At 45.0% G+C, this 26,753-nt stretch overlaps 1 protein-coding gene, 1 long non-coding RNA gene and 1 pseudogene across 13 annotated transcripts in view; 2 read left to right on the top strand and 1 right to left on the bottom strand.

The window, feature by feature from the left end:
* The window catches only part of LOC308615857, a 52,963-nt gene that overhangs the window by 16,679 nt on the left and 9,531 nt on the right, over positions 1-26,753 (bottom strand). The window lies entirely within an intron of this gene.
* TENM2 (teneurin transmembrane protein 2) overlaps positions 1-26,753 on the top strand; it is a 536,125-nt gene that overhangs the window by 503,464 nt on the left and 5,908 nt on the right. For all 11 annotated transcript variants that reach the window (XM_081231705.1, XM_081231704.1, XM_081231698.1 and 8 more), the window contains 2 exons: positions 8,889-9,185; positions 10,661-12,275. In XM_081231705.1, the coding sequence (XP_081087831.1) occupies positions 8,889-9,185; positions 10,661-12,275 (1,912 nt within the window). The remainder of the gene's footprint in view (positions 1-8,888; positions 9,186-10,660; positions 12,276-26,753) is intronic.
* LOC308615855 (PC-esterase domain-containing protein 1B-like) lies at positions 1,194-2,474 on the top strand (annotated as a pseudogene). The gene has a single exon. The product of its transcript is annotated as a PC-esterase domain-containing protein 1B-like (transcript).

Raw genomic sequence — 26,753 nt, 5'->3', positions numbered from 1 at the left:
ACAAAACAAAACAAAAAAAGAATTAAAAAATTCAGTAAAGTTGCAGGGTACAAAATTAATATACAGCAATCTGTTGCATTTCTATACACTAATAACAAATTATCAGAAAGAGAAATTAAGAACACAATCCCATTTACAATTGCATCAAAACAAACAAAATACCTTGGAATAAATTTAGCCAAGGAGGCAAAACACCTGTACACTGAAAACTGTAAGACGTTGATGAAAGAAACTGAAGGCGACACAAATAAATGGCAAGGTGTTCCGTGCTCATGAAGTGGGAGAATTAATATTGATAAAATGTCCATACTACCAAAAGCAATTTACAAATTCAATGCAATCCCTAACAAAATTCCAATAGCGTTTTTCACAGAAGTAGAACAGACGTTCCTAAAATTTGTATGGAATCACAGATACCCAAATGGCCAAAGCAATCTTTAAAAAGAAGAACAGACCAGAAAAGTTGGGGCAAATCGGAGTGTATGGGCACCAAGAGCATGGATGAATTCACCTAAGGAAAGAATGTTGGAGAAAAGAAAGAAAGAGTCAATGAGTGGGCCTTGAGAAAGACTGACGTTTGGGGATGGCCAGAGAAAGAGAAACTCACACAGGATACCGGGGGAGGTGAGACAGGAGACCAGGGTGTCAGACTCTCCGGCAGAGTCATGGAAGGGAATCACCATTGGTGCCCCAGCCCCAAGGAGCTAGGGATGCTACAGATGTGATAACGACCAAGAAGTAGTCACTGAAAGGAGCAGCAAGGAAATCGCTGGGGATTTACTGACAAACGTTTCTTCGCTTTGGTGGAGTTGGAAGCCAAAATCAAGTAAAAGGAGGAATGAATGGGAGGTGAGGACCCAGACACAGCCAGTTCAAACAACTTTGCAAAAAGTGGCCTTGAAGGGGAAGCAAAAGATAGGACTATCCTGGAGGTGGAGTCAAAGACGGTTCCTTTCCTTTTTAAAGCAAGAAACTAGAATGTGTTTAAGGTTTAAAGAAAGGAGCCAGCCCCAGGAGATTGAAGGAAACATAGAATGCCTAATTCTCCCCTCTCTGGGGCACCTCCTGGAGCAAAGTGCCTGAGGATGTAGCAGGACCAGCCACCTGAGCTGAGGGATCGCCCTTACACCTGAGGAGCCATCCGCAGACCCACTGAGTGAAAGGAAGGAGCTAGGCGGCACGTCCCAAGTGTCATGGGCCACGGACTCGCCTCCAAAGTGCAACAGCTTCTCCACAACAAGTCCATGGTCGTCCTGGCAGACTCGGTCCAGAGGGCCGTGTACAAGGACCTAGTGCTCCTGCTGCAGAAGGACTACCTGCTCACACTCAGCCAGTTCAAGGCCAAGGGAGAGTACGGCTTCGAGCAGGATGAGCTGGTGCAGGGGGGCAAGCAGGGCCGCATGCCTAATGGCACCCACTACCGCGAGGGGCGCCAGTTCGGCTCTGGCCAGCACCTGGTGCACTTCTACTTCCTGACGCACGTGTGCTCCTGACGTGCGACTACCTCGAAGCCATCCTAGAGGAGCTGCATTCGAGTGAGCACAACCCAAACCTGGTCATCATGAGCTCCTGCCTCTGGGACCTCACCAGATACGGGGAGGACTCCTGGCCGAACTACCTGCAGAACCTGGAGAGCCTATTTGGGCGCCTGTGCCAGGTGCTGCCCCAGTCGTGCCTCCTGGTTTGGAACACGGCCATGCCCGTGGGCGACAACATCACCAGTGGCTTCCTCCCGCTGGAGCTCCGACCCGCAGCCTCCACCCTGAAAACCAACATGATTGAAGCCAACTTCTACAGCTCTGACGAGGCCCAAAAGCACGGCTCCGACGGAGTGCACTGGAACGAGCGTGTGCACCAACAATTCTCCCCGCTTCTGCTGGCCCACGTGGCCGACGCCTGGGGGGTGGAGCTGCCCCAGCGCAACCCAGTGGGCAAGTTCATCAAGGATGGCCCTGCCAGGGGAGGACCTGGCAAGAGACTTGAGAGGCAGCCCCCCTCAAGGGGGTGCTGCAAAGATCAACCGGCCTTCCCTCCTCTGCCCCGACCCCTGCCTCCGCCTGGGTGCTGCCCCCTGCCCCCCACACCATCTCCCCACCCACCCCAGTTCCCACTCCTGCCCCCACAACCCTGTCCCATCCCCTTTCACGAGGTGACACCCCCATTCCTAGTCTGTCCCCAAGATGCCCATTTTTCTTCAGACCATCCTTTCCAATCGAATCAATTCTCCTTAAACCATTTCCATTCAGATATTCCCCCAAACTACCCAGACAGAATTTGCCTTCGAAGTTGACTTTATGTTTAGTCCCCAGCCACCTAGGCCTCCCTTCCCCCGACCCTGTTATCAGCAGCAGGCCCCTGTGGTCCATAGGGGTTTTCCCTGGCATCATCCCTGTGGCCCCTATGTGCCCTGGAGAGGGCGGCCCAGAACTTCCAAGAGAAGGGCCCCAGCCTATGGAGAGCCAAGGCCTCAATAGACTGACTTGGGACTTCCTCCTCATGCACACGGACTGGACAGATCGTCTGACTCCCCCCAAACAGACTGACCTTGTTAAGTGAAGCCTTTGGTCCATTGCTGTTATCAGTAATGGCAGGGGAGAGCAGTCTGACCCATTCTGTTGGCTGTGGCCTCTCGCTGCACTCTGGTGGGGGTGGGGGGTGACCAGCATCATTCCTGCCTCCCCACTCCCTATGCTCTTTGTCTTTTTGTAAATATAGAATGAAAGTAAAAATTTGTTTCATTGGGGCTTCCCTGGTGGCACAGTGGTTAAGAATCCACCTGCCAATTCAGGGGACGTGGGTTCAAGCCCTGGTCCGGGAAGATCCCACATGCCATGGAGCAACTAAACCCGTGCGCCACAACTACTGAAGCCCACATGCCTAGAGCTCGTGCTCTGCAACAAGAGAAGCCACTGCAATGAGAAGCCCGCACACCACAACGAAGAGTAGCCCCCGCTCACCGCAACTAGAGAAAGCCCACAAGCAGCAACAAAGACCCAACACACCAAAAATAAATAAATAAAAATTTTTTTTATTTGTTTCATTAAAAAAAAAGAACAACAACAAAGCTGAAGGCATCATGATCCCTGATTTCAAACTCTATTGCAAAGCTATAGTAATCAAAACAATATGGTACTGGAATAAAAATAGACACAAAGACCAATGGAACAGAATTGAGAGCCCAGAAATAAACCCACACATGTATGGTCAATTAATTTACAGCAAAAGAGCCAAGAATATAAAATGGAGAAAGGACACTCTCTTCAACAAGTGGTGCTGGGAAAACCTGACAGCCCCATACAAAAGAATGGAACTGTACCACTATCTTATACCATGCACAAAAATTAACTCAAATGGATTAAAAACTTGAACATAAGACCTGGAACCATAAAACTCCAAGAAAAACCGTAGGTTCCTTGACATTAGTCTCGACGATGATTTTTTGGATTTGACATAAAAGCAAAGGCAATAAAAGCAAAAACCAATAAGTGGGACTATTAAAAAGCTTACACAAGCAAAGGAAGCCATCCACAAAATGAAAAGGCAGCCTTTTCATTATAATGTTTTTTAATATTTACAAATCATATATCTGATAAAGGGTTAATATCTAAAATATAAAAAGAACTCGTACAACTCAATAGCAAAAAAAAAATTTTTTTAACCAATTCAACTAAGGGACTTCCCTGGTGATGCAGTGATTAAGAATCTGCCTGCCAATGCAGGGGACATGGGTTCGATCCCTGGTCTGGGAAGATCCCACATGCTGCAGAGCAACTAAGCCCATGGGGCATAACTACTGAGCCTGCACTCTAGAACCCGTGAGCCACAACTACTGAAGTTCATGCACTCTACAGCCCATGCACTGCAACTACTGAGCCCATGCACTGCAACTACTTAAACCCATGCTCTCTGGGGCCCATGTGCCGCAACTACTGAGCCCACGTGCTGCAACTACTGAAGCCCGTGCGCCTAGGTGTTGCTCATCCTTGCTCCGCAACAAGAGAAGCCACTGCAATGAGAAGCCCGCACACCACAACGAAGAGTAGCCCCTGCTTGCCACAACTAGAGAAAGCCCACATGCAGCAGCAAAGACCTGACACAGGCAAAAAAGAAAAAACCCAATTCAACTAAGGGACTTCCCTGGTGGTACAATGGTAAAGAATCCACTTTCGGGCTTCCCTGGTGGCGCAGTGGTTGAGAGTCCGCCTGCCGATGCAGGGGACACGGGTTTGTGCCCCGGTCCGGGAGGATCCCATGTGCCGCGGAGCGGCTGGGCCCGTGAGCCATGGCCTCTGAGCCTGCATGTCCGGAGCCTGTGCTCCGCAACGGGAGAGGCCACAACAGTGAGAGGCCCGCGTACCGCAAAAAAAAAAAAAAAAAAAAAAAGAATCCACTTTCCAATGCAGAGGATGTGGGTTCAAACCCTGGTCGGGGAACTAAGATCCCACTTGCCGCGGGGCAACTAAGCCCACACACCTCGACTACAGAGCCCACGTGCCACAGACTACAGAGCCCACACCCTCTGGAGCCTGCACACCACAACTACAGAGCCCATATGCTCTGGAGCCTGTGCGCCACAACTATAGAGAGAAAACCCGCATGCCACAGCTAGAGAGAAGCCTACACGACACAACGAAGAGCTCATGCAATGCAATGAAAGATCCCACGTGCCACAACTAAGACCCAACACAGGCAAAAATAAATAAATAAATAATAAAAATAAATAGATATACTAAAAAAAAAAGCAATTCAACTAAAAAATAGAACCTGTATAGACATTTTTCCAAAGAAGACATACAGATAGCCAACAGATCCATGAAAAGGTGCTCAACATTACTGATCCCTAGGGATGTGCAAATCAAACCATAATGAGATATGTCACACCTGTTAGAATGGCTATTATCAAAAAGACAAATAACAAGTGTTGGGAAGGATGTGGAGAAAAGGGAATCCTTGTGCACCATTGGTGGGAATGTAAATTGGTGCAGCCACTATGGAGAGCAGTATGGGATATCCTCAAAAAATTAAAAAATAGAACTACCATATGAGCCAGCAATTCCATTTCTGGACATACATATGAAGAAAATGAAAACACTAACTCAAAAAGATATGCACCCCAGTGTTCACTGCAGCATTATTTACAATAGCCAAGACATGAAAGCAATGTAAGTGTCCATCAATGGATGAATGGGTAAAGGAGATGTGATATATATATATATATATGTAATATACATACACACACACACAAACGGAATATTATTCTGCCAAAAAAAAGAATGAAATATTGCATTTGTGATATAGATGAACCTTGAGGGCATTATACTAAGTGAAATAAGTTAGACAGAGAAAGACAAATGCCATATGATCTCACTTACATGTGGAATCTTTAAAAAGAAGAAAAAAAAAAGATCATAGGCACTGAGAACAGATTGGTGGTTGACAGAGGTGAGGAGTGGGGGTGGGCACAATGGAAAAAGAGAGTCAAAAGGCACAAGTTTCCAGTTACAAAATAAATGAGTAATGGGGTTGTAATGTACAGCATGGCCCTTATAGTTAATACTGTATTGTGTATCTGAAAGTTGCTAAGAGAGTAGATCTTAAAAGTTCTCACAAGAAAAAAATTTCACAGCTACGTACAGTGACTAATGTTAACTAGTCTTATTATGGTGATCATTTCACAATAGATACAATATTGAATCACTATGTTGTACACCTGAAACTAATAAAATATTACATGTCAATTTTATCTTAACTTTCAAAATAAACATAAAAATCATTGATTAAAAAAGTTGTGAGGGGCTTCCCTGGTGGCGCAGTGGTTGAGAGTCCACCTGCCGATGCAGGGGACACGGGTTCGTGCCCCGGTTCAGGAGGATCCCACATGCCGCGGAGCGGCTGGGCCTGTGAGCCACGGCCGCTGAGCCTGCACGTCCGGAGCCTGTGCTCTGCAACGGGAGAGGCCACAACAGTGAGAGGCCCGCGTACCGCAAAAAAAAAAAAAAAAAAAAAAGTTGAGGACGGTAAATCTTGTGTTTTTTCCTTTTTCTTTTTTCTTTCATATCTATATGAGATGATGAATGTTAACCAAACTTAATGTGGTAATCATTTCATCATACATGTAAGTCAAATTATTATGCTGTACACCTTAAACTTATGCAATGATGTATGTCAATTATTTCATTAAAATCGGGGGGGGGGAAGTTAGCTCAAATCAGCGCTATAACAAAATCCCATTCCCAGGGACATGATGAATTTGGAAATAAAATCCCACCTTAAATCATCAATGGCTAATGATTAGCACCTATTACTTTTTTATGGTTGGTACACCTGGGCCAAGAGACAAAAGGCCTCGATAGCTTTAAGTAATAGTGACAAACCTAAATGGTAGCAGTCTGAGGTTGGGGACCCATCTTCTGTGCTTGCCCGCTATGCTGTTTTTTCTGCATTCTTAGCACCTTCACATACTAATATAGTTGTTATAATGATAATCATGCTTGTATATTTGATTTACATGTTAGCATCTCCGATGAATACATGTTATAGCACTATAAATACATACACATACGTACATACCCCCACGATTATATTACGGATATATGATTTGTCTGTTGGTCTCCCCCAGGTAACTGAAGATAAGGCCTTATATCACACTAAGTGTATTTTAACCAATAGTATGCTTCGGAATCACCCAGCTCCTATTCCCTGGGGGGCTGATTCAGCAGCTGTGGAGTCAGCCCTGCAGCCATGCTTTAGAGAGTATCCCGGGTAGTTTAGAATTTCACGTCTGATGGAGAGCCACTCGTCAGAGGGGGTGATACAGCCTAGAGGTGAAGACAGTGAGCTCAGGATTGGGACCCTGGCTCCACCACTTACTATTTGTGTAAGCTTGAGCAGGGCACTTAAACCTGTCTGTGCCTTGCATGTAAAATGGGGATAATAGTGCTTGCCTGGGAGTGTTGTGAGGATTAAACAAGATAAAACATGGGCAGTGCTGAGAACACACTAAGCCCATCGTAAGTTCTTGGGACGTGTTGCTTTGTTGGTGTTGCTCATCCTTGCATTCCAGAGCAGGCACCATGCCTGACAGGAGCAGAGATTTAACGTTCAATAAATAATAAATGCACTGGGGGATGTATGCTATCAGCAAAGAGAAGCAAAAGGGAAAAGAATAAGCAAAGGGATAGAAGAATAGAAGGATGGCCAAGGAGGTGGGATATGCCTAGGCATGGTGGGGGAAATCCTGAAAATCCTTCCTCATTGTTGTCACAGTATTCATTCTGCCTAATAAAATGTTAACGAGGTCTTGAACTGAAACTCTAAAACACATAGGATTAAGAATCTTGGTGGCCTTCTGCTGTTGTCCCAAATGAAGCAACCCAGTATGTCCAAACTTGTGTTTCCAGAGGAAGTGATCTTTCTGACGCCAGCCTGTGGTCTGCTCTGGAACTCTAGACCATATCTTCAACATCTTCAGTGATTCTGACAGCATTAACTTTTGGGCCTGTTGAAAATATCCTACCACACTCACTCTGCTTTCTTGACGATTCTTCCCAATTACCGCAGGTTTGATGATATGACTCTTCCACTTGAACCTGGATTTCGTTATAATCCCAAGAACTCACCACCTTTATTCTCTTTCCATGCCTTAGCTTTTTTTTTTTTTCCTAAACGTTTATCTCACATGTTCTGTCCCCTTTTTTCTGGGATGACTCCATGAAAACAGCAATGGTTTGGGGAATCAGGTGGTCCTGGGTTCAAATCCTGCCTCTGCCTCTGAGGGTAATTGCCCATATATAAAATAATTTCTACCTACATTGTGAGAATTAAACTGGGATCAGATATGTAAAGTACCTAGCACAGTACCTGTCAAAGCATCAAGGGTTTATCAGTTTAGATTAGTTTCAACTGCTGGTAACATAAATGAGAAATAACAGTATCTTATACAAGATACAGGCTTATTATTTTTTATGATCTAAAAGGAGTCTAGCGGGAAGCAATTCATGGCTGGTACAGATGACCTAGGTCATCTTGAAGACACCTATGTTGACAGGGATCTAGACTTTTTCTCTGGATGAACCATTATCTTTGAGGTTTAACATCCTCAATGTCACCCCATATTCACAAAGTGAATACTGGAGCACCGGTGGTCACATCCACATTCCACCTAAGAAAAGAAGGAAAGTGGGAAGAACAAAAGGGTGCCTACTTCTTAGCTAAGTCTGCTTCCTTTAAGGTTCCCAGAAGACCCAGCCAACAACTACTACTTAAATCACTTTAGCCACCCCAGTCTCCAAAGGAAGCTGTGAAATGTAGTTCTTTACCTGGGTACAATGCTGCTCCCCAATATAACAGGTGCCTGTCATGTTAGAATTATCCCTTGTCTCCTCCAAAGCCGCAGGGTGGAACCCTCTAGGGTCCCTTACAGTCTCTTCATCATTTGACACAAATATATACAAATATATACAAATCCTCTTGCTTCCCAGGGTGGCCAGGCAGGACAGTTAGAACCTCAGGGCCCAGGGCTATTGTGTATGGCTATGTAATTTGTGCACTGCCCAGTTTTTCCCGTTCACACTCTCTACAACACGATGGCACCCCTGTAACTGTGCAGTGCCCAGTCTACCTAACTGCTCATGGCAGCCATGCCCAGATCAGTCATCTCTGGCCATTAGCAGCCTTGCTATATTCTAGTGCACCCTACAGAAATGACCACTTCCTATGTGTACTATGACGTGAAGGAGTTTAGAAAGCACTCCTCTAAATAACTTCAAGGGTATTTCTTCTTCCAGCGCACACACAGGCCCTGGCCACGCCAGCTGTGTCCTCCATAGAAGCCTGAGCTAACATGCCCCGGTGATGTCTTTCAGAGCAGGCCCGTTGTGTTTTCCTAGGTCCACGGAAGAAATCTCTTGTCCATTGACTATGACCGGAATATTCGGACAGAGAAGATCTACGATGATCACCGGAAGTTCACCCTGAGGATCATTTATGACCAGGTGGGCCGTCCCTTCCTCTGGCTCCCCAGCAGTGGGCTGGCAGCTGTCAACGTCTCCTATTTCTTCAATGGGCGCTTGGCTGGCCTTCAGCGCGGGGCCATGAGCGAGAGGACAGACATCGACAAGCAAGGCCGGATTGTGTCCCGCATGTTTGCCGACGGGAAAGTGTGGAGCTATTCCTACCTTGACAAGGTGGGTGGATGTGCTGCCCTCGCTCGTCTGGGGCTAGCTCTCTCTCTCTCATTCATGCTTCTCTGTTTAAGCTGACCTGATAGGCTTTGCCATAAGACATTGTAACATTTTCACTTTGACTCTACCAGGGCTCCCCACGCACTCTCACCCTCTGGGAGGGAGGAAATCTGAAGGAAAATGTTATTCGTAGCCCAGCACTATTACCATTAAAAGCAAAAAAAAAAAAAAAAAAAAAAAGTTCTAGACACTCAGTAATGGCAAAAAGGGTGGATTGTCTGATTTTTACCCCAAAATAACAGTGCTGTTGAAACGGACAGAATCATCCCACTGGCAGCGTGGCTAATCACTCCTTATGAACTGGAAATGCAGTGATTCATTTCTGCCTTGCCCGAAATTGAGCCATCAGGGTAGGGAATTCTGCCTAAAGTAAAACTCGAGCACGCAGACCAGCACCCTCCCCTACTTGGCCTATTGGCTGAACCAGCCAATGGATTCTTGCTATATATTTTCCTGTGTCTGCAAGCGGCAGACTCAGGTCTCCGCGTCAGAAAAGGTCCAGTTGTAGCAGCGGTAAAAAGAGATGCCTTCAGGGCACGAGTCAAGACTTTGAAAGGCTGCCCTGGTCATCTAGTCATCAGACAGGGGCTTGCTCAGCCTGGGCCTCTCATCTGGACTCACCTCCACACAAGCCCATTTCCATTTCTTCCTTTCTTGCCTCTCCACGACAGCGGTCACTTGCAGATAGAGCTGTTACCTCCTCTGTAAAGGGGCTGATGTCTCTTCGATCCCTTCTGAATACTGTTCTCATTACACCATAAGATGCTACAATGGTTGATCAGGGGAGGCAAGAATCTCTCCACGGCTTCAAGTTTGAGGCCATTCCTTCCCCAAACAATCAATGATTCTGGGTTACTTAATCTTTTCGGTAGCTTCTAAATGGAGGATGTGGTTTTTCCTTAGATTTAATCAGTGGTTCCCAAACATAGTATGTGTATCACACCTGTCCCCTGCTGGGCCAGCAGCAGTCATTTCTAACCAGTCTCAGGATTTCTTGTCATTGAATCTGGAGGCAAACTCAGTGCCTCTCACCTCAGTCCTTCAAACCCCTTGCAACTCAAAGTTATGGTCCAAGCAACATCAGCATCACCTGGGAGTTTGTTCCAAAAGTAGATTCTCAGGCCACCTCTCCACCACCCTCCCCCACCGAACTACTGAATCAGAATTTGCCTTTTAACCAGATCCCTGGGTATTTCGCATGCACGTTAAAGTTTGGGGAGCATTCTCCCAAGTAGCCACCGTGATCCGTAGAGTAGCATGCCCGATGAAATCAATTTACCCATAATCTCTGGTCTAAATTTCCCCATCCTTCACAGCTTTTGAATTGCCATTTAGGGAAATGGAATAAATTCTGTCCATTTGAGCACTTGGTCCTAAATGGCCAACTCATGTGTTCCCTTCCCCTTTCCTTCCTCCAGTCCATGGTCCTCCTGCTTCAGAGTCAGCGTCAGTACATATTCGAGTACGACTCCTCTGAACGCCTCCACGCCGTCACCATGCCCAGTGTTGCCCGGCACAGCATGTCCACCCACACCTCCATTGGCTACATCCGCAACACTTACAACCCGCCTGAAAGCAACGCTTCGGTCATCTTTGACTACAGTGATGACGGCCGCATCCTAAAGACATCCTTTTTAGGCACTGGGCGCCAGGTATTCTACAAGTATGGGAAACTCTCCAAGCTATCAGAGATTGTCTATGACAGTACTGCCATCACTTTCGGGTATGATGAGACCACCGGTGTCTTAAAAATGGTCAGCCTCCAAAGTGGGGGCTTCTCCTGCACCATCAGGTACCGGAAGATTGGCCCACTTGTGGACAAGCAAATCTACAGGTTCTCTGAGGAAGGCATGGTCAACGCCAGGTTTGAATACACCTATCACGACAACAGCTTCCGGATCGCAAGCATCAAGCCGGTCATAAGTGAGACTCCCCTTCCTGTTGACCTCTACCGCTACGATGAGATTTCTGGCAAAGTGGAGCACTTCGGCAAGTTCGGAGTCATCTATTATGATATCAACCAGATCATCACCACGGCTGTGATGACCCTCAGCAAGCACTTTGACACCCATGGGCGGATCAAGGAAGTCCAGTACGAGATGTTCCGGTCCCTCATGTACTGGATGACGGTGCAGTATGACAGCATGGGCAGGGTAATCAAGAGGGAGCTGAAACTGGGGCCCTATGCCAACACCACTAAGTACACCTATGACTATGATGGGGATGGGCAGCTCCAGAGCGTGGCCGTCAATGACCGCCCGACCTGGCGCTACAGCTATGACCTCAATGGGAACCTCCACTTGCTGAACCCGGGGAACAGCGTGCGCCTCATGCCCTTGCGCTACGACCTCCGAGATCGGATAACCAGGCTCGGTGACGTGCAGTACAAAATTGACGACGATGGCTATCTGTGCCAGCGAGGGGCTGACATCTTTGAGTACAACTCCAAGGGCCTTCTAACAAGAGCCTACAACAAGGCCAGTGGCTGGAGTGTCCAGTACCGCTATGATGGCGTGGGGCGGCGGGCTTCCTACAAGACCAACCTGGGCCATCATCTGCAATATTTCTACTCTGACCTCCACAACCCGACTCGCATCACCCATGTCTATAATCACTCCAACTCGGAGATAACCTCGCTCTACTATGACCTCCAAGGTCACCTCTTTGCCATGGAGAGCAGCAGTGGGGAGGAGTACTATGTTGCCTCAGATAACACAGGGACTCCCCTGGCTGTGTTCAGCATCAATGGTCTCATGATCAAGCAGCTGCAGTACACCGCCTACGGGGAGATTTATTACGACTCCAACCCTGACTTCCAGATGGTCATTGGCTTCCATGGGGGACTCTACGATCCCCTGACCAAGCTGGTCCACTTCACGCAGCGTGATTATGACGTGCTGGCGGGACGATGGACCTCTCCGGACTATACCATGTGGAAAAATGTGGGCAAGGAGCCGGCCCCCTTTAACCTGTATATGTTCAAGAGCAACAATCCTCTCAGCAATGAGCTGGATTTGAAGAACTACGTGACAGGTGAGGACCTGGCCACCTCAGTTTGGCAGTGGCTCCCCGTGGGGTGGTGGTCCCAGTAGACTGCCGGGGATTTCAAAACAAGGTCTTATGTCTGATGCTAGGAGAATCCTGAAGGGCTGTGTACACCGGCAGTACAGGATCTAGAGCAGTCAAGTGTCAGCAGTACAGAGCAATCATCAGGTCTATTTGAACATGTCCTGACCACTTTCAAGTCCATTCAATTGAAATAACTTTTACAAGAGCCCTTACTACCCCAAAAGAGGAAAGCAGCCTTATGAAGGGGGAAAGGATGGGACTCTGGTCTCAGAAGTAACTGATTCAAATTCTCTCTCTTCTATTTATAAGCTAAAGGACCTTGGGCTAGTTGTCCAGTATCTCTGAGTTGTAGTTTCCTTCTCTGCAAAAGGGCACTAACAGAATCATCTCACAGAGTGATCGTAAGGAGATGAACTTATGTAGGTAAAGTTTAGTGCCTGGCACTTAGACCGAGGATGTTCACAAAAGGGTATCTGCTCATGTTATTAACATCACCATTACTAGTGAAGCAATGAATGAGAATAGGTACTGAAATGACTGTGACCCAGTTCCTGACCTCACAACCAGGCTGGTGAGATACAAATACAAATAACCAATGATAATGCAAAGCAGAATTAAGTCTGTGCTACCATATAGGTGTTTGTTCAGTTATTTATTTAACAAGCATTTATAGTGGGCCAGCATGCTACATTCTGGGGATACAATGATAAGCAAGACAAACACTCTTCTCTCAAAGTGGTGTGTGTGTGTGTGTGTGTGTGTGTGTGAGGCACACATGCAGATGACTTCAGATTTGAAAATTTTGACATAGTACAGAAGAGCCCCGTGTCAAACTGGGCCTGAAGGATGAGGGGGATCTTGTTTGGCAGAAATGAGCTCAAGGCTGAAGAAAGACTATAAGCAAAAGTCAAAAGGACAAAGGAAGCTTGGAGATGGGTGTGGATAGAGGGGCCAAGGAGGGCAAATAATCTACTTCCTCATGATAAGTGAGAAACTGGTAAAAGGAGGGGGGTCCCTATCCATCTATTTCCATCCATCTCCATCCATCCACCTATTCACGGATATTTTCATCTAATACATAAGTACTAGAGATACAGTGGAGAGCAAGATAGAGTCCCTATCTTCAGGGAGATAAGCAAGGAAATTTGGATGGATGGATGGATGGATGGATGGATGGATGGATGGATGGATGGATGGAAGGAAAAATACCAACTTTCAGCAAGGAACCTGGAGCCATCTCACCTGTACATGCATTGTAGAGGAGTAACAATGGGGACCCCAATTCCAAGCCCCCTCCAAGTTCCAGGAAACTCACAGCTCTTGGCCATGAGCCAGGGAAGCATCAAGCCCAAGGGGTCCCTACCCTCAGGTGACCAGGGATCACTTGTCCACCCCCAAGATTGGAAAGAAAGCAGCAGCTCCTTGGAACACAGTGCTGCCCTCAGTGCTCCATGTTGCAGAAAGAAATAGATGACCCTAAAGGTCAACTTGTGGCCCTGCTATGCCTCACTGACAAGTTCCAGAGCCTTTGAAGTTGAACCCAGCATCCTCCTACAACCGAAGCAGCTTCTGCCTTTGGAGTGCAGGAGTTTTGGCCAAGCTAGTTCCCTCCTGGTCTCCCCAGTGTGCCTCGTCAGGAGGCCCTGCCATGCTACTCTGCCAGGGCGTCCTCTCTTCCCCAGGGCTTGGCAGGGTTTGTTTCCCCCCCAGTTCACTGTAGTTTCAAATTAAAGGACCTCTCAGGAAAGTACATACCCATATGTATATAGTTTCAGATAATGATAAAGCAGGGAAGATAAATGAAATAGGTAAAGAGTTAGAGAGTGGTGGGAAGTGTCTTGTCTATTTAGGGCACTCACAGATAGGTGGCATTTGAGCAGAGGCCATTATGAAGTGGGGGAGGAAGAGGAAGCATATTCCAGACAAAGGAAACAATGTGAATGGGGAGGCAGCCCATGTCTATCTCAGCCATAGGGGAAGAAGGCCCCGCCCTGCAAGAATGTGCTTCCCAGAGCCTGGCTTGGCACTGGATACCTTAGGGGTGAATCAGCCAGAGGCAAATAAAAAGAAAGTCCTCAGCGTGGGATGAACACACACCTACAGCTGCCAAGACCCAAACAAAATCACTCGCAGAGCACCGTGTGCCTCACTGACCCCCTCAGTTACTCTCCTGGTTCTCCTGAAGAGACAAAGAGAAATTAGAGTTTTCTGAATAGCAAGACGGCTTTCCTCATTCCAGTGCTTCATGGAGACTCAATAAATGGGCATCAAATCAAGTTGAACTAAGTCCAACAAAACTGAATCCAGAAAACATTAGAAAGATTCTAAAACAAAAGGTAATGTTAGAGAAGCTACATGCATAGAGCTGATGTCTGCAGTCAAAGCAAAGTAAGAGGGGCTGGGTGAAGAGAGCAGGACCAGGCACAAGCCCACACCTGCTGCCGCTCAACGTGAGATGAGCCCTGGAGACTGCACCCCAGAAGAGAACACCAAATCATTCTCCGCCATTCGGATGTTGGCTAATCTGTAAAGCCATCTATATGCGTCTTGATTTGCATTGTAGGAGATGAGCAGAGTGGCTGAACTTGCAGCTCACAATTTAAGAAGGAATTAAGATGTAGTTGGCAGGAGCACAGTGAACAGAACTACTCTCTCTCTGGTGCTCAGGAGAATCTTTGCTGTTTGGAAACAGAGCTCTCTGAATGCAAGAGACAGCTCCTGAGGCTGGAGGAGGCTGTTTCCTCCCCCAAAATGCTGGCACAAAGGAGAGCAGCAGAGAATACCCGTTAGGAGCTCAAAGACATCTGGGCTGGACACAGCTGTAACTACCAAGCAGGGGTAAGGGAGGGCAAGAAGTGATTCCTTTCCCACTCACGGGCTCTAAAGCTGCACCCGTTTTACCAGTTATTGTTTAAGGTAATATATTGATGATTGATATATCTGTGATACGAAAGATACTAGAGGAAAGGATATAAAAGACAGACTGAGAGATACAGACCCTCTCCCCAACAGCCTGCAGTGCCCTGGGCTTTTCCAGTGACAGCGAGTCCCAGGAAACTCCTCAGTCCTGGGCAAACCAAGACCTGTGCTCAGGCCCAAGCCTGGCCCGTCCTCAAGCCGGTTCCTTCTGATATTAGAACCTGAATACATCTCCAGACACCAATTCTGGCCTTGCCAATCACTTGCTGTGTGACCTCTACAAATGTCTTAAACTTTCTGAGCCTTAGTTTCTTCATTGGCAGCATCGTGCCAGTAAAAGCACTCACCCTGTAGTGCTGTGAAAAGTAAGTGAATCATGACACATAAGGCACCTAGCCCTGGGCAAAGGCTTATCAATGGTAGGAATGCATTTGTTACTTATAAGCAGCTATGCACTTGGAGCCGGGGAGTTTGTAGGTGAGGAGTGAAATTACCACCTTTGTGTAATTCTCTGGGGTTCCCAGGGGTCTCCAGCTCCACCCTGAAACAGATCCCAACTCTGCTCTGAGTGGCATTGCTTTGGCAAATCTGAAACCCCAAATTTGGAGTTAAGCAAACCTCCCATATGTCACCCACGATGACTCGGGTTGGCTTCTCCCCGGCTGTTCTCTGGGCTTACAGACCCCCAGGCACACATGAGCGTGAAGTCGGATTTTGTGGAGTTTGATTTCCCTAAGTGAGGAGGGAGGCCCAACCTCCTTCTTGCTTTACTCTCTTCTCTCCCTGCACTTACCACCTAGGCTGCTGCGCGGACAGTGTGTGTTAGAGAGAGCGCACGGGCTTCAGCTGCCCGTGCTGTGAAGAACATGAGGTGGGGGAGTGATGGGCTACTAGGAGGGGCCACATTGCCACTCCTACCTCACGGACTCCTTCTCGACAGATTGTTTAGGGAGGCTGTCACCTGAGACAGCCAGTGACTTTGAAAGGAGGAGGGGTGTTTGTGTGATGCCAGAAGTGCCTTCTGCAGGATGGAGGAGACAAGCAACTTGAAGAAACATTTCAGAAGAGAGTTAGACTTGGAAACCAAGCCATGTTAGAAACTTAAAAAGATAGAACAGATTGGGGCTTCCCTGGTGGCGCAGTGGTTGAGAGTCCGCCTGCCGATGCAGGGGACACGGGTTCGTGCCCCGGTCTGGGAGGATCCCACATGCCGCGGAGCAGCTGGGCCCGTGAGCCATGGCCACTGAGCCTGCGCGTCCGGAGCCTGTGCTCCGCAATGGGAGAGGCCACAACAGTGAGAGGCCCGCGTACCGCAAAAAAAAAAAAATTAAAGATAGAACAGATAGATGGCATGAACTATTACTGTTCATGGGAGCAGCCATTAAAATGTCTGGTCCCAAAGGCAGGAGGTTCTTAACATCATCTCCTGGAGACTAGGGAGGGATCCCTGCAGGGGAAAGATCACGCTGGGGAGAGTCTGTTGAGGGCAAAGACCTCTCTCTTGCCTTTCTTGGGATTCCCTCCATATCCCTGGTGAAAGATGGGATGAGTTTATATGTTGTTCAGATGAGGTATTAAATAACATGAAAACACAGATGGGGAAAGTTAGTTTCTCTTCAGTGATCTTTTTATTCTCTCAATTCGGCAGAGGAGAAAGCCTCCACTTGATGCTGGTGTGTATGTAACACCTCATTAACACTTCTCATCTCCCTTTTTAACAGAGAGAGCAGGTCTAAGACTCCCCTGGTAGCAGGTAACAAAATCATGCTCCAGCTTAATTGCGTTGTTTTGTTTTAATTTTACAGTTAGCTTCTGTTTGCATCAAGTGAGGGTGCTCTCCCACTTATGGTAGTGACAGAAAGTTTCTTTTTTATAATGGATTTGCTTAAGTAGACAAAGCAAAACAAGTATAGGTGATCCCTGGATATGGCAAAACAACCACGACAGGTGATCATGATGGGTAACCACGAATACCCGAAGTTTGGTAACCGCACTGCACAGCATTCACCACCTACTTTGCACAGAGGTGCTCTGTGGATATATGATCATTGCTAGACTAAAGTGAGGCTTCTGTCTGCTTGATGCTGACACACTTTTTAAGGCAATTTCAAACCTGTATTCTTAAATGACGTTTTCTATTGACGTATAGTTGACGTACAATATTACATTAGCTTCAGGTGTATAAGATAGTGATTCAATATTTTTATAGATTATGCACAAAAGTTATTACAGTACTACTGACTATATTCCCTGAGTTGTACATTACATCACTGTGACCTATTTATAACTGGTAGTTGTAGCTTTTAATCCCCTTCACCTACTTAGCCCATTTCCCAACCCACGTCCCCTCTGGCAACCACCTGTTTGTCCTCTGTATCTGAGTCTGTTTGTTTTGTTACATTTGTTCATTAGTTTTGTTTTTTAGAGTCCACATTTAAGTGAAAACATATGTTATTTGTCTTTCTGTAACTTCTTTCACTTAGAATCTCCTCCAGGTCCATCCATGTTGTTACAAATGGCAAGATTTCACTCTTTTTTATAGCTGAGTAATGTTCCATTATATATGTATATATACCACAGCTTCTTTATCCATTCCTCTGTCCATGGACACTTAGGTTCCATATGTTGGCTATTGTAAATAATGCTACAATGAACATGGGGTTGCATATATCTTTTCAAATTAGTGTTTTCTTTGGATAAATACCCAGGAATGGAATTGCTGGATCATATGGTAGTTGTATTTTTAATTTTTGAGGACCCTCCATACTGTTTTCCATAGTGGCTACACCAATTCACATTCCCAACAACACTGCACGAGAGGTCCCTTTTCTCCACATCTTCACCAACACTTACTGTTTCTTGTCTTTTTGGTGACAGTGATTCTGACAGGTGTGTGGTACTATCTCACTGTGGCCTTTATTTGCATCTTTCTGATGATTATTGATGTTAAATGACTCTTAAATGGGCTATCGCTAATACGTGTACTTGCCACATCATTCAAGGAACTCGTTTGTGCCTAAGGCTGATGGACACACTGTGGATTCCAGAGTCCCTCTCATTAGAGAGTCTTCTAGGCCTGTATGTTTAGTAGTGACGTCAGCATTAAACCCCTCATAGCAGTCCCAGGGCAGGAGGTGGGTAGACCTTACTCAGCCCCTTCAGAAGCATCTTCTCAAGCAGGTACAGGTAGTTCCTCTGTCACACACACTACTCAGGGTGGCTTTTGCCACATATAGTCAGTGTTTGTTCATCCACTCCATGGATACTTATTGAGCACCTATTTTGTGCCAGGCCTGGGGAGCCATCAGTGAATGAAACAGATTTTTTAACTCCATGTCCTGATGGAGCTTACATTCTCAGTGAGGGAGACAGACAATAAACAATAAATGTAATAAATGCCCAAATGAGACATATGTTCAAGCGTGGTAACTGTTTTGGGGGTGGGGGCATGAGTGGAGGAAGGGGACTTGGGATTGCTGGGGGTGGGAACAGGCAGGGGTTAAACATGAAGTTGGCCTTATTGGAGGCAACATCTGAGCAAGACTTGAAAAAGGGAAGAGTGAGACAGCCAGAAGATACCTTCAGGGAAGCACACTCCAGGCAGAGCGCTTGCCTGTATAAAGGCTCCGAGATGAATGTGCACCTGGCATGTTCAAGAAACAGCACAGAGGCTGGAGCTGAGTGAGCAAGAGAGAGAGAGGAGGAGAAGACGAGGTCAGAGAGATCATGGGCAAGTGTCCTTAGAGACCATTAGAAGGACTTTCACTTTTTCATTGAGAGAAATGGGGGATTGCTGGAGTGTTACGAGTAAAGGAATGGTAAGGGCCTTTTCCATGTCTAAAGGTATGTGGAGCATACAAGGTATGTGGAGCACAGAGGTGAAAGCAGGGAGGCCAGTTAGAAATCAAGGCAAGAGATGATGGGCCAGGGCTGAGGTGGTGGAAGTGGTGAGAAGTGGACACAGATTCTGGTCTATTTTAAAAGTGAAAGTAGGGCTTCCCTGGTGGCGCAGTGGTTGAGAGTCCACCTGCCAATGCAGGGGACACGGGTTCGTGCCCCAGTCTGGGAAGATCCCACATGCCGCGGAGCGGCTGGGCCCGTGAGCCATGGCTGCTGAGCCTGCGCGTCCGGAGCCTGTGCTCCGCAACGGGAGAGGCCACAACAGTGAGAGGCCCGCGTACTGCCAAAAAAAAACAAAGTGAAAGTAAAGGATTTAACCATAGGACCCAGCAATTCCACACCTAGGTGTATACACAAGAGAACTGAAAAGAGGTTTTCAAACATCAGTTTGTACCATCATCAGAAAGTCTACAAATAATAAATGCTGGAGAGGGTGTGGAAAAAAGGGAACCATCCTACACTGTTGGCAGGGATGAAAACTGGTGTAACGACTATGGAGAACAGTATGGAGGTTCCTAAAATAACTAAAAATAGAACTACCATATGATCCAGCAATCCCACTCCTGGGCATATATCCAGAAAAGATGAAACTATAACTCAGAAAGATACATGCACCCCAATGTTCATAGCAGCACTATTTACAATAGCCAAGACGTGGAAGCAACCTAAGCCCATCAACAGATAAATGGATAAAGATGTGGCATATATATACAATGGAATATTACTCAGCCATAAAAAAGAATGAAATAATGCCATTTGCAGCAATATGAATGGACCTAGAGATTATCATACTAAGTGAAAAAATCAGAGAGAAAGACAAATATTATATGATATCACTTATATGTAGAATCTAAAAAATAGTACAAATTAAGTTATTTAAAAACAGAAACAAACTCACAGACAGAGAAAAAAACTTATGGTTACCAAAGGGGAAGGGAGGAGGGCGGGATAAATTAGGAGTTTGAGATTAACAGATACACACTACTATATATAAAATAGATACACAAAAAGGACCAGCTGTATTGCACAGGGAACTATATTCAATATTTTGTAATCAGCTATAATGGAAAAGAACTTGAAAAAGAATATATATGTAGAGCCCCTCGATTCCAGTCAAGATGGCAGAGTAGAAGGACTTACGCTCACTTCTTCTCATGAAAACACCAAAATCACAACTAACCACTGAACACCAAAATCACAACTGCTGAACAACCATCAACAAAAAAGATATTCTACCTACCAAAGACAAAGAAGAGGTCACAATGAGACAGGAGAAGGAGTGCTTTCACTCTATAATCAAATCCCATACCTGCTGGGTGGGCGACCCATGAACTGGAAAATAATTATATTGCAGAGGTTCTCCCACAGGAGTGACTTCTGAGCCCCATGTCAGGCTCCCCAGCCTGAGGATCTGGCAACAGGAGGAGGAGCCCCAGAGCATTTGACTTGGAAGGCCAGAGGAGCTTGAGTGCAGGAGCTCCACAGGACTGGAGGAAAAAGAGACTCCACTCTTGGAGGATGCACACAAGATTTCACATGCACTGGGCCCAGCACAAAGCAGTGACTCCATAGGAGCCTGGGCTAGACCTACCTACTGGTCTTGGAGGGTCTCCTGGGGAGGCGGCAGTTGGCTGTGGCTCACTGTGGGGGCAGGAACACTGGTGGTGGAGGTCCCAGGGAATATTGATTGGTGTGAGCTCTCCTAAAGGTCACCATTTTGGCACCAAGACCTGGCCCCACCCAACAGCCTGCAGGCTCCAGTGCTGGGACGCCTCAGGCCAAACAACCAGTGGGGTGGGGGACAGAACACAGCCCCACCCATCAGCAGACAGGCTGCCTAAAGTTGTACTGAGCTCACAGCCACCTAAAAATATATCCCTTGACACAGCCCTGCCCACCAGAGGGACAAGCCCAACTCCAACCACCAGTGTGCAGGCATCAGCCCCTCCCACCAGGAAGCCTACACAGGCCTCTGGACCAACCTCAGCCACCAGAGAGCAGACACCAGAAGAAGGAGGAACTACGAACCTGCAGCCTGCAGAAAGGAGACCACAAACACAGGAAGTCAGACAAAATGAGACAGCAGAGAAATATGTTTCAGACGAAGGAACAAGATTAAAACCCAGAAGAACAAGTAAGTGAAGTGGAGATAGGCAATCTACCTGAAAAAGAATTCAGAGTAATGACAGTAAAGATGATCCAAGATCTTGGAAAAAGAATAGAGGCACAGACTGAGGAAATACAAAAAATGTTTAACAAAGACCTAGAAGATTTAAAGAACAAACAGAGATGAACAACACAATAACTGAAATGAAAAATACACTAGAAGGAATCAAAAGCAGAATAAATGAGGCAGAAGAACTAATCAGTGAGCTGGAAGAGAGTGCTGGAAATCATTGCCGTGGAATAGAATAAAGAAAAAGGAATGAAGAGAAATGAGAACAGTCTCAGAGACCTCTGGGACAACATTAAACACACCAACATTCATATTATAGAGGTCCCAGAAGGAGAAGAGAGAGAGAAAGGGCCCAAGAAAATATTTGAAGAGATTATAGCCAAAAACTCCCCTAACATGAGAAAGTAAACACTCGTTCAAGTCCAGGAAGTGCAGAGTCCCACACAAGATAAACCCAAGGAGGAACACGCCAAGACATATTAATCAATGACAAAAATCAAAGACAAAGAAAAAATATTAACAACAAGGGAAAAGCAACAAATAACATACAAGGGAATCCCCATAAGACTATCAGCTGATTTTTCAGCAGAAACACTGCAGGCCAGAAGGGAGTGGCACAATATATTTAAAGTGATGAAAGGGAAAAACCTACAACCAAGAATACTCTACCCAGCAAGGCTCTTGCTCAGATTCAATGGATAAAGTAAAAGGTTTACAGACAAGCAAAAGCTAAGAGAATTCAGCACCACCAAATCAGCTTTACAACAAATCCTAAAAGAACTTCTCTAGGCGGAAAAGAAGGCCACAACTAAAAACAAGAAAATTACAAATGGGAAAGCTCACTGGTAAAGGCAAACGTAAAGTAAAGGTAGGAAATCATCCACATACAAATATGATATCAAAACCAGCAGTCATGAGAAGAGCAGAGTACAAATACAGGATATTGTAAATGCATTGGAAATTAGAAGACCAGCAACTTAAACAATCTTGTATACATACAGACTTCTATATCAAAACCTCATGGGAACTGCAAACCAAAAATCTACAATAGATACACACACACACACACACACAAAGCAATCCAAACACAACACTAAAGATGGTTATCAAATCACAAGAGACAGAACAAAAGAGGAAGGGAAGAAAAAAGCCCTACAAAAGCAAATCCAAAACAATTAACAAAACGGCAATAAAAACATACATATCGAAAATTACCTTAAATGTAAATGGAGTAAATGCTCCAACCAAAAGACGTAGACTGGCTCAATGGATACAAAAACAAGACCCGGATATTTGCTGTCTACAAGAGACCCACTTCAGATCTAGAGACACATACAGACTGAAAGTGAGGAGGTGGAAAAGGGTATTCCATGCAAATAGAAATCAAAAGAAAGCTGGAGTATCAATATCAGACAAAATAGACTTTAAAATAAAGACTGTTATGAGAGATGAAGAAGGACACTACATAATGATCCAGGGATCAATCCAAGAAGAAGATATAACAATTGTAAATATATATGCACCCAGCAGAGGAGCACCTCAAAATATAAGGCAAATACTAACAGCCATAAAAGGAGAATCAACAGTAACACAATAACAGTGGGGGACTTTAACACCCCACTTTCATCAATGGACAGATCATCCAGACAGAAAATCAATAAGGAAACACAGGCCTTAAATGACACATTAGACCAGATGGACTTGATATTTATAGAACCTTCCACCTGAAAGCAGCAGAATACACATTCTTCTCAAGTACACACAGAACATTCTCCAGGATAGATCACATCTTGGGCCACAAAGCAAGCCTCAATAAATTTAAGAAAACTGAAATCATATCAAGCATCTTTTCCAGCCACAATGGCAAACATCCTAAAGATGCTACCAGAAAACTACTAGAGCTCATCAATGAATTTGGTAAATTTGCAGAATACAAAATTAATACACAGAAATCTGTTGCATTCCTATACATTAGCAATGAAAGATCAGAAAGAGAAATTAAGGAAACAATCCCATTTACCATCACTTCAAAAGGAATAAAATACGTAGGAATAAATCTACCTAAAGAGGCAAAAGACCTGTAGTCTGAAAACTATAAGATGTTGGTGAAAGAAATCAAAGATGACACAAACAGATGGAAAGATACACCATGTTCTTGGATTGGAAGAATGAATATTATGAAAATGACTATACTACCTAGGCAATCTAAAGATTCAATGCAATTCCTATCAAATTACCAATGGCATTTTTAGAGAACAAGAACAAAAAATTTTTAAATTTGTATGGAGGGCTTCCCTGGTGGCGCAGTGGTTGAGAGCCCGCCTGCCGATGCAGGAGACACGGGTTTGTGCCCCGATCTGGGAAGATCCCACATGCCGCGGAGTGGCTAGGCCCATGAGCCATGGCCACTGAGCCTGCGCATCCGGAGCCTGTGCTCCACAATGGGAGAGGCCACAACAGTGAGAGGCCTGCATACCAAAAAAAAAAAAAAAAAAATTGTATGGAAACACAAAAGACCCGAAATAGCCAAAGCAGTCCTGAGAAAGAAAAACGGAGCCGGAGGAATCATACTCCCTGACCTCAAACTATACTACAAAGCTACAGTAATCAAAACAGTATGGTACTGGCACAAAAAACAGAAATATAAATCAATGGAACAGGATAGAAAGCCCAAATATAAACCCACGCACCTATGGTCAATCTCCGACAAAGGAGGCAAGAATAAACAATGGAGAAAAGATAGTCTCTTCAATAAGTGGTGCTGGGAAAACTGGACAACTACATGTAAAAAAATAAAATTAGAACATTCTGTAACACCATACATAAAAATAAACTTTAAATGGTTCAAAGATTTAAATGTAAGGCCAGATACTATAAAAATCTTAGAGGAAAACATAGGCAGAACACTCTGAAATAAATCTCAGCAAGATCTTTTTGGATCCACCTTCTAGAGTAATGAAAATAAAAACAAAAATAAACAAATGGGACCTAATTAAACTTAAAAAGCTTTTACACAGCAAAGGAAACCATAAACAGAATGAAAAGACGACCTACAGAATGGGAGAAATTATTTACAAACGTAGTGACCAACAAGGGGTTAATCTCCAAAATATACAAACAGCTCATGCAGCTCTATGTCAAAGAAACAAACAACCCAATCAAAAAATGGGCAGAAGATCTAAATAGACATTTCTCCAAAGAAGACATACAGATGGCCAAAAAGCACATGAAAAGATGCTCAACATCATTAATTATTAGAGAAATGCAAATCAAAACTACAATGAGGTAATCAATCACCTCACACAGGTCAGAATGGCCATCATTGAAAAGCCTACAAACAATAAATGCTGGAAAGGGTGTGGAAAAAAGGGAACCCTCCTACATTGTTGGTGGGAATGTAAATTGGAACGACCACTAGGAGAACAGTATGGAGGTTATTTAAAAAACTAAAAATAGAACTACCATATGCCCAGCAATCCCACTCCTGGGCATATATCCAAAGAAGACCATAATTCAAAAAGATACACACACCCCAATGTTCACTGCAGCACTGTTTACAATAGCCAAGACATGGAAGTAACCTAAATGTCCATCAACAAAGGAATGGATAAAGAAGATGTGGTACATATATACAATGGAATATTACTCAGCCATTAAAAAGAATGAGGGCTTCCCTGGTGGCGCAGTGGTTGAGAGTCCGCCTGCCGATGCAGGGGACACGGGTTCGTGCCCCGGTCTGGGAGGATCCCACATGCCGCGGAGCGGCTGGGCCCGTGAGCCATGGCTGTTGAGCCTGCGCGTCCGGAGCCTGTGCTCCGCAACGGGAGAGGCCACAACAGTGAGAGGCCCGCATACCACAAAAAAAAAAAAAAAAAAAAAAAAAAAAGAATGAAGTAATGCCATTTGCAGCAACATGGATGGACCTAGAGATTATCGTACTAAGTGAAGTAAGTCAGACAGAGAAAGACAAATATCTCATGATATCACTTATATGTGGAATCTAAAAGAAAATGATACAAATGAACTTATTTGCAAAACAGAAACAGACTCACAGACTTCGAAAGCAGACTTGTGGTTGCCAGGGGGAAATGTGGTGGGGAGGGATAAATTAGGAGTTTGGGATTAACATATACACACTACTATATAAAAAATAATCAACAGGGACCTACTATATAGCACAGGGAACTCTACTCAATATTCTGGAATAACCTATATGGGAAAAGAATCTGAAAAAGAATGGATATATGTACATGCGTAACTGAATAAGCTGTACACTGGAAACTAACACATTGTAAATCAACTATACTCCAACATAAAATAAAAATTAAATAAAGAATATATATGTATGTATGTGTATAACTGAATCACTTTGCTGTACACCTGAAACAAATGCAACATTGTAAATCAACTATACTTCATTTTTTAAAATGCTATCCTAAAATAACAATAATGCTGACAGTGAATGAAGAAAAATCAATATAAATTTGTACATGAATATTCATAATAGCATTATCCATAATAGTAAAAAATATAGGTGTAAACAACCCAAATATCTATTAACTGATGAATGAATAAACAACATGGGGTATATCCAAATAACAGAATATTGTTCAGCCATAAAAATGAATGAAGTACTGACATAGGCTACCACATGGATGAACCTTGAAAACATTGTGCTAAATGAAAGAAGCCAGACATGAAAGGCCACATATTATATGATTTCCTTTATGTGAAGTATCCAGAATAGGCAACTCCATTGAGGCAGAAAGCAGTGTTGGTTTTCAGGGACTGAGGGTAAAGGAGAATGCAGAATGACTGCTAACAGGTATGCGGTTTCTTTGGGCGTGATGAACATGTTCTGGAATTCAATAGAAATGAGGGTTGTACAATATTGTGAATGTACTAGAAGCCCCTGCATTGTGTACTTTAAAATGTTTAAAATGGTGAATTTTATGTTACGTGAAACTTACCTCAATTTTTTTTAAAAAGTAAAGGCTTTACTGATGGTTTAGACATAGAGAGTGAGAAAAAGGAAGAGGTCAAGGATGGTAGCTGGAAGGATGGAGTTGCCATAACCTGGGATGGAAAAGACTCTGGCAACATGTGTGGAGAGGAAGATGAGGAGTTCGGTTTGGGATAGAAGTCTGAAGTGTAATTCGATGCGCTAGGTTGGAATTGAGGGAGAGGTCCTGGATGGAGACATACATTTTGGAGTCAGCAACCGCATGTAAATGGTATTGAGGGCCCTGAGGCTGGATAAGATCACCGTGTTTGGAAGAGTAGATAGAATGCAAAAGAAGTTCACAGACTGAGTCTAGGACATCCTGATATTCAGAGCAGGGAGATGAGGAAGAAACAAAGAGGGACAAGGTGTGGCCACAAAGGTGAGGGTGGGGGGGGGGGGCAAGAGAGTGTGCTGTCCAGAAAGCCGAGACAAAGAGAGACAC

This window comes from Mesoplodon bidens, assembly GCF_964165515.1.
Source record: "Mesoplodon bidens genome assembly, chromosome: 4".
In the NCBI taxonomy this organism is placed as follows: Eukaryota; Metazoa; Chordata; class Mammalia; order Artiodactyla; family Ziphiidae; genus Mesoplodon; species Mesoplodon bidens.
Note: the sequence above shows the minus strand (reverse complement) of the source record. Positions and strands in the feature narration are given on the sequence as shown.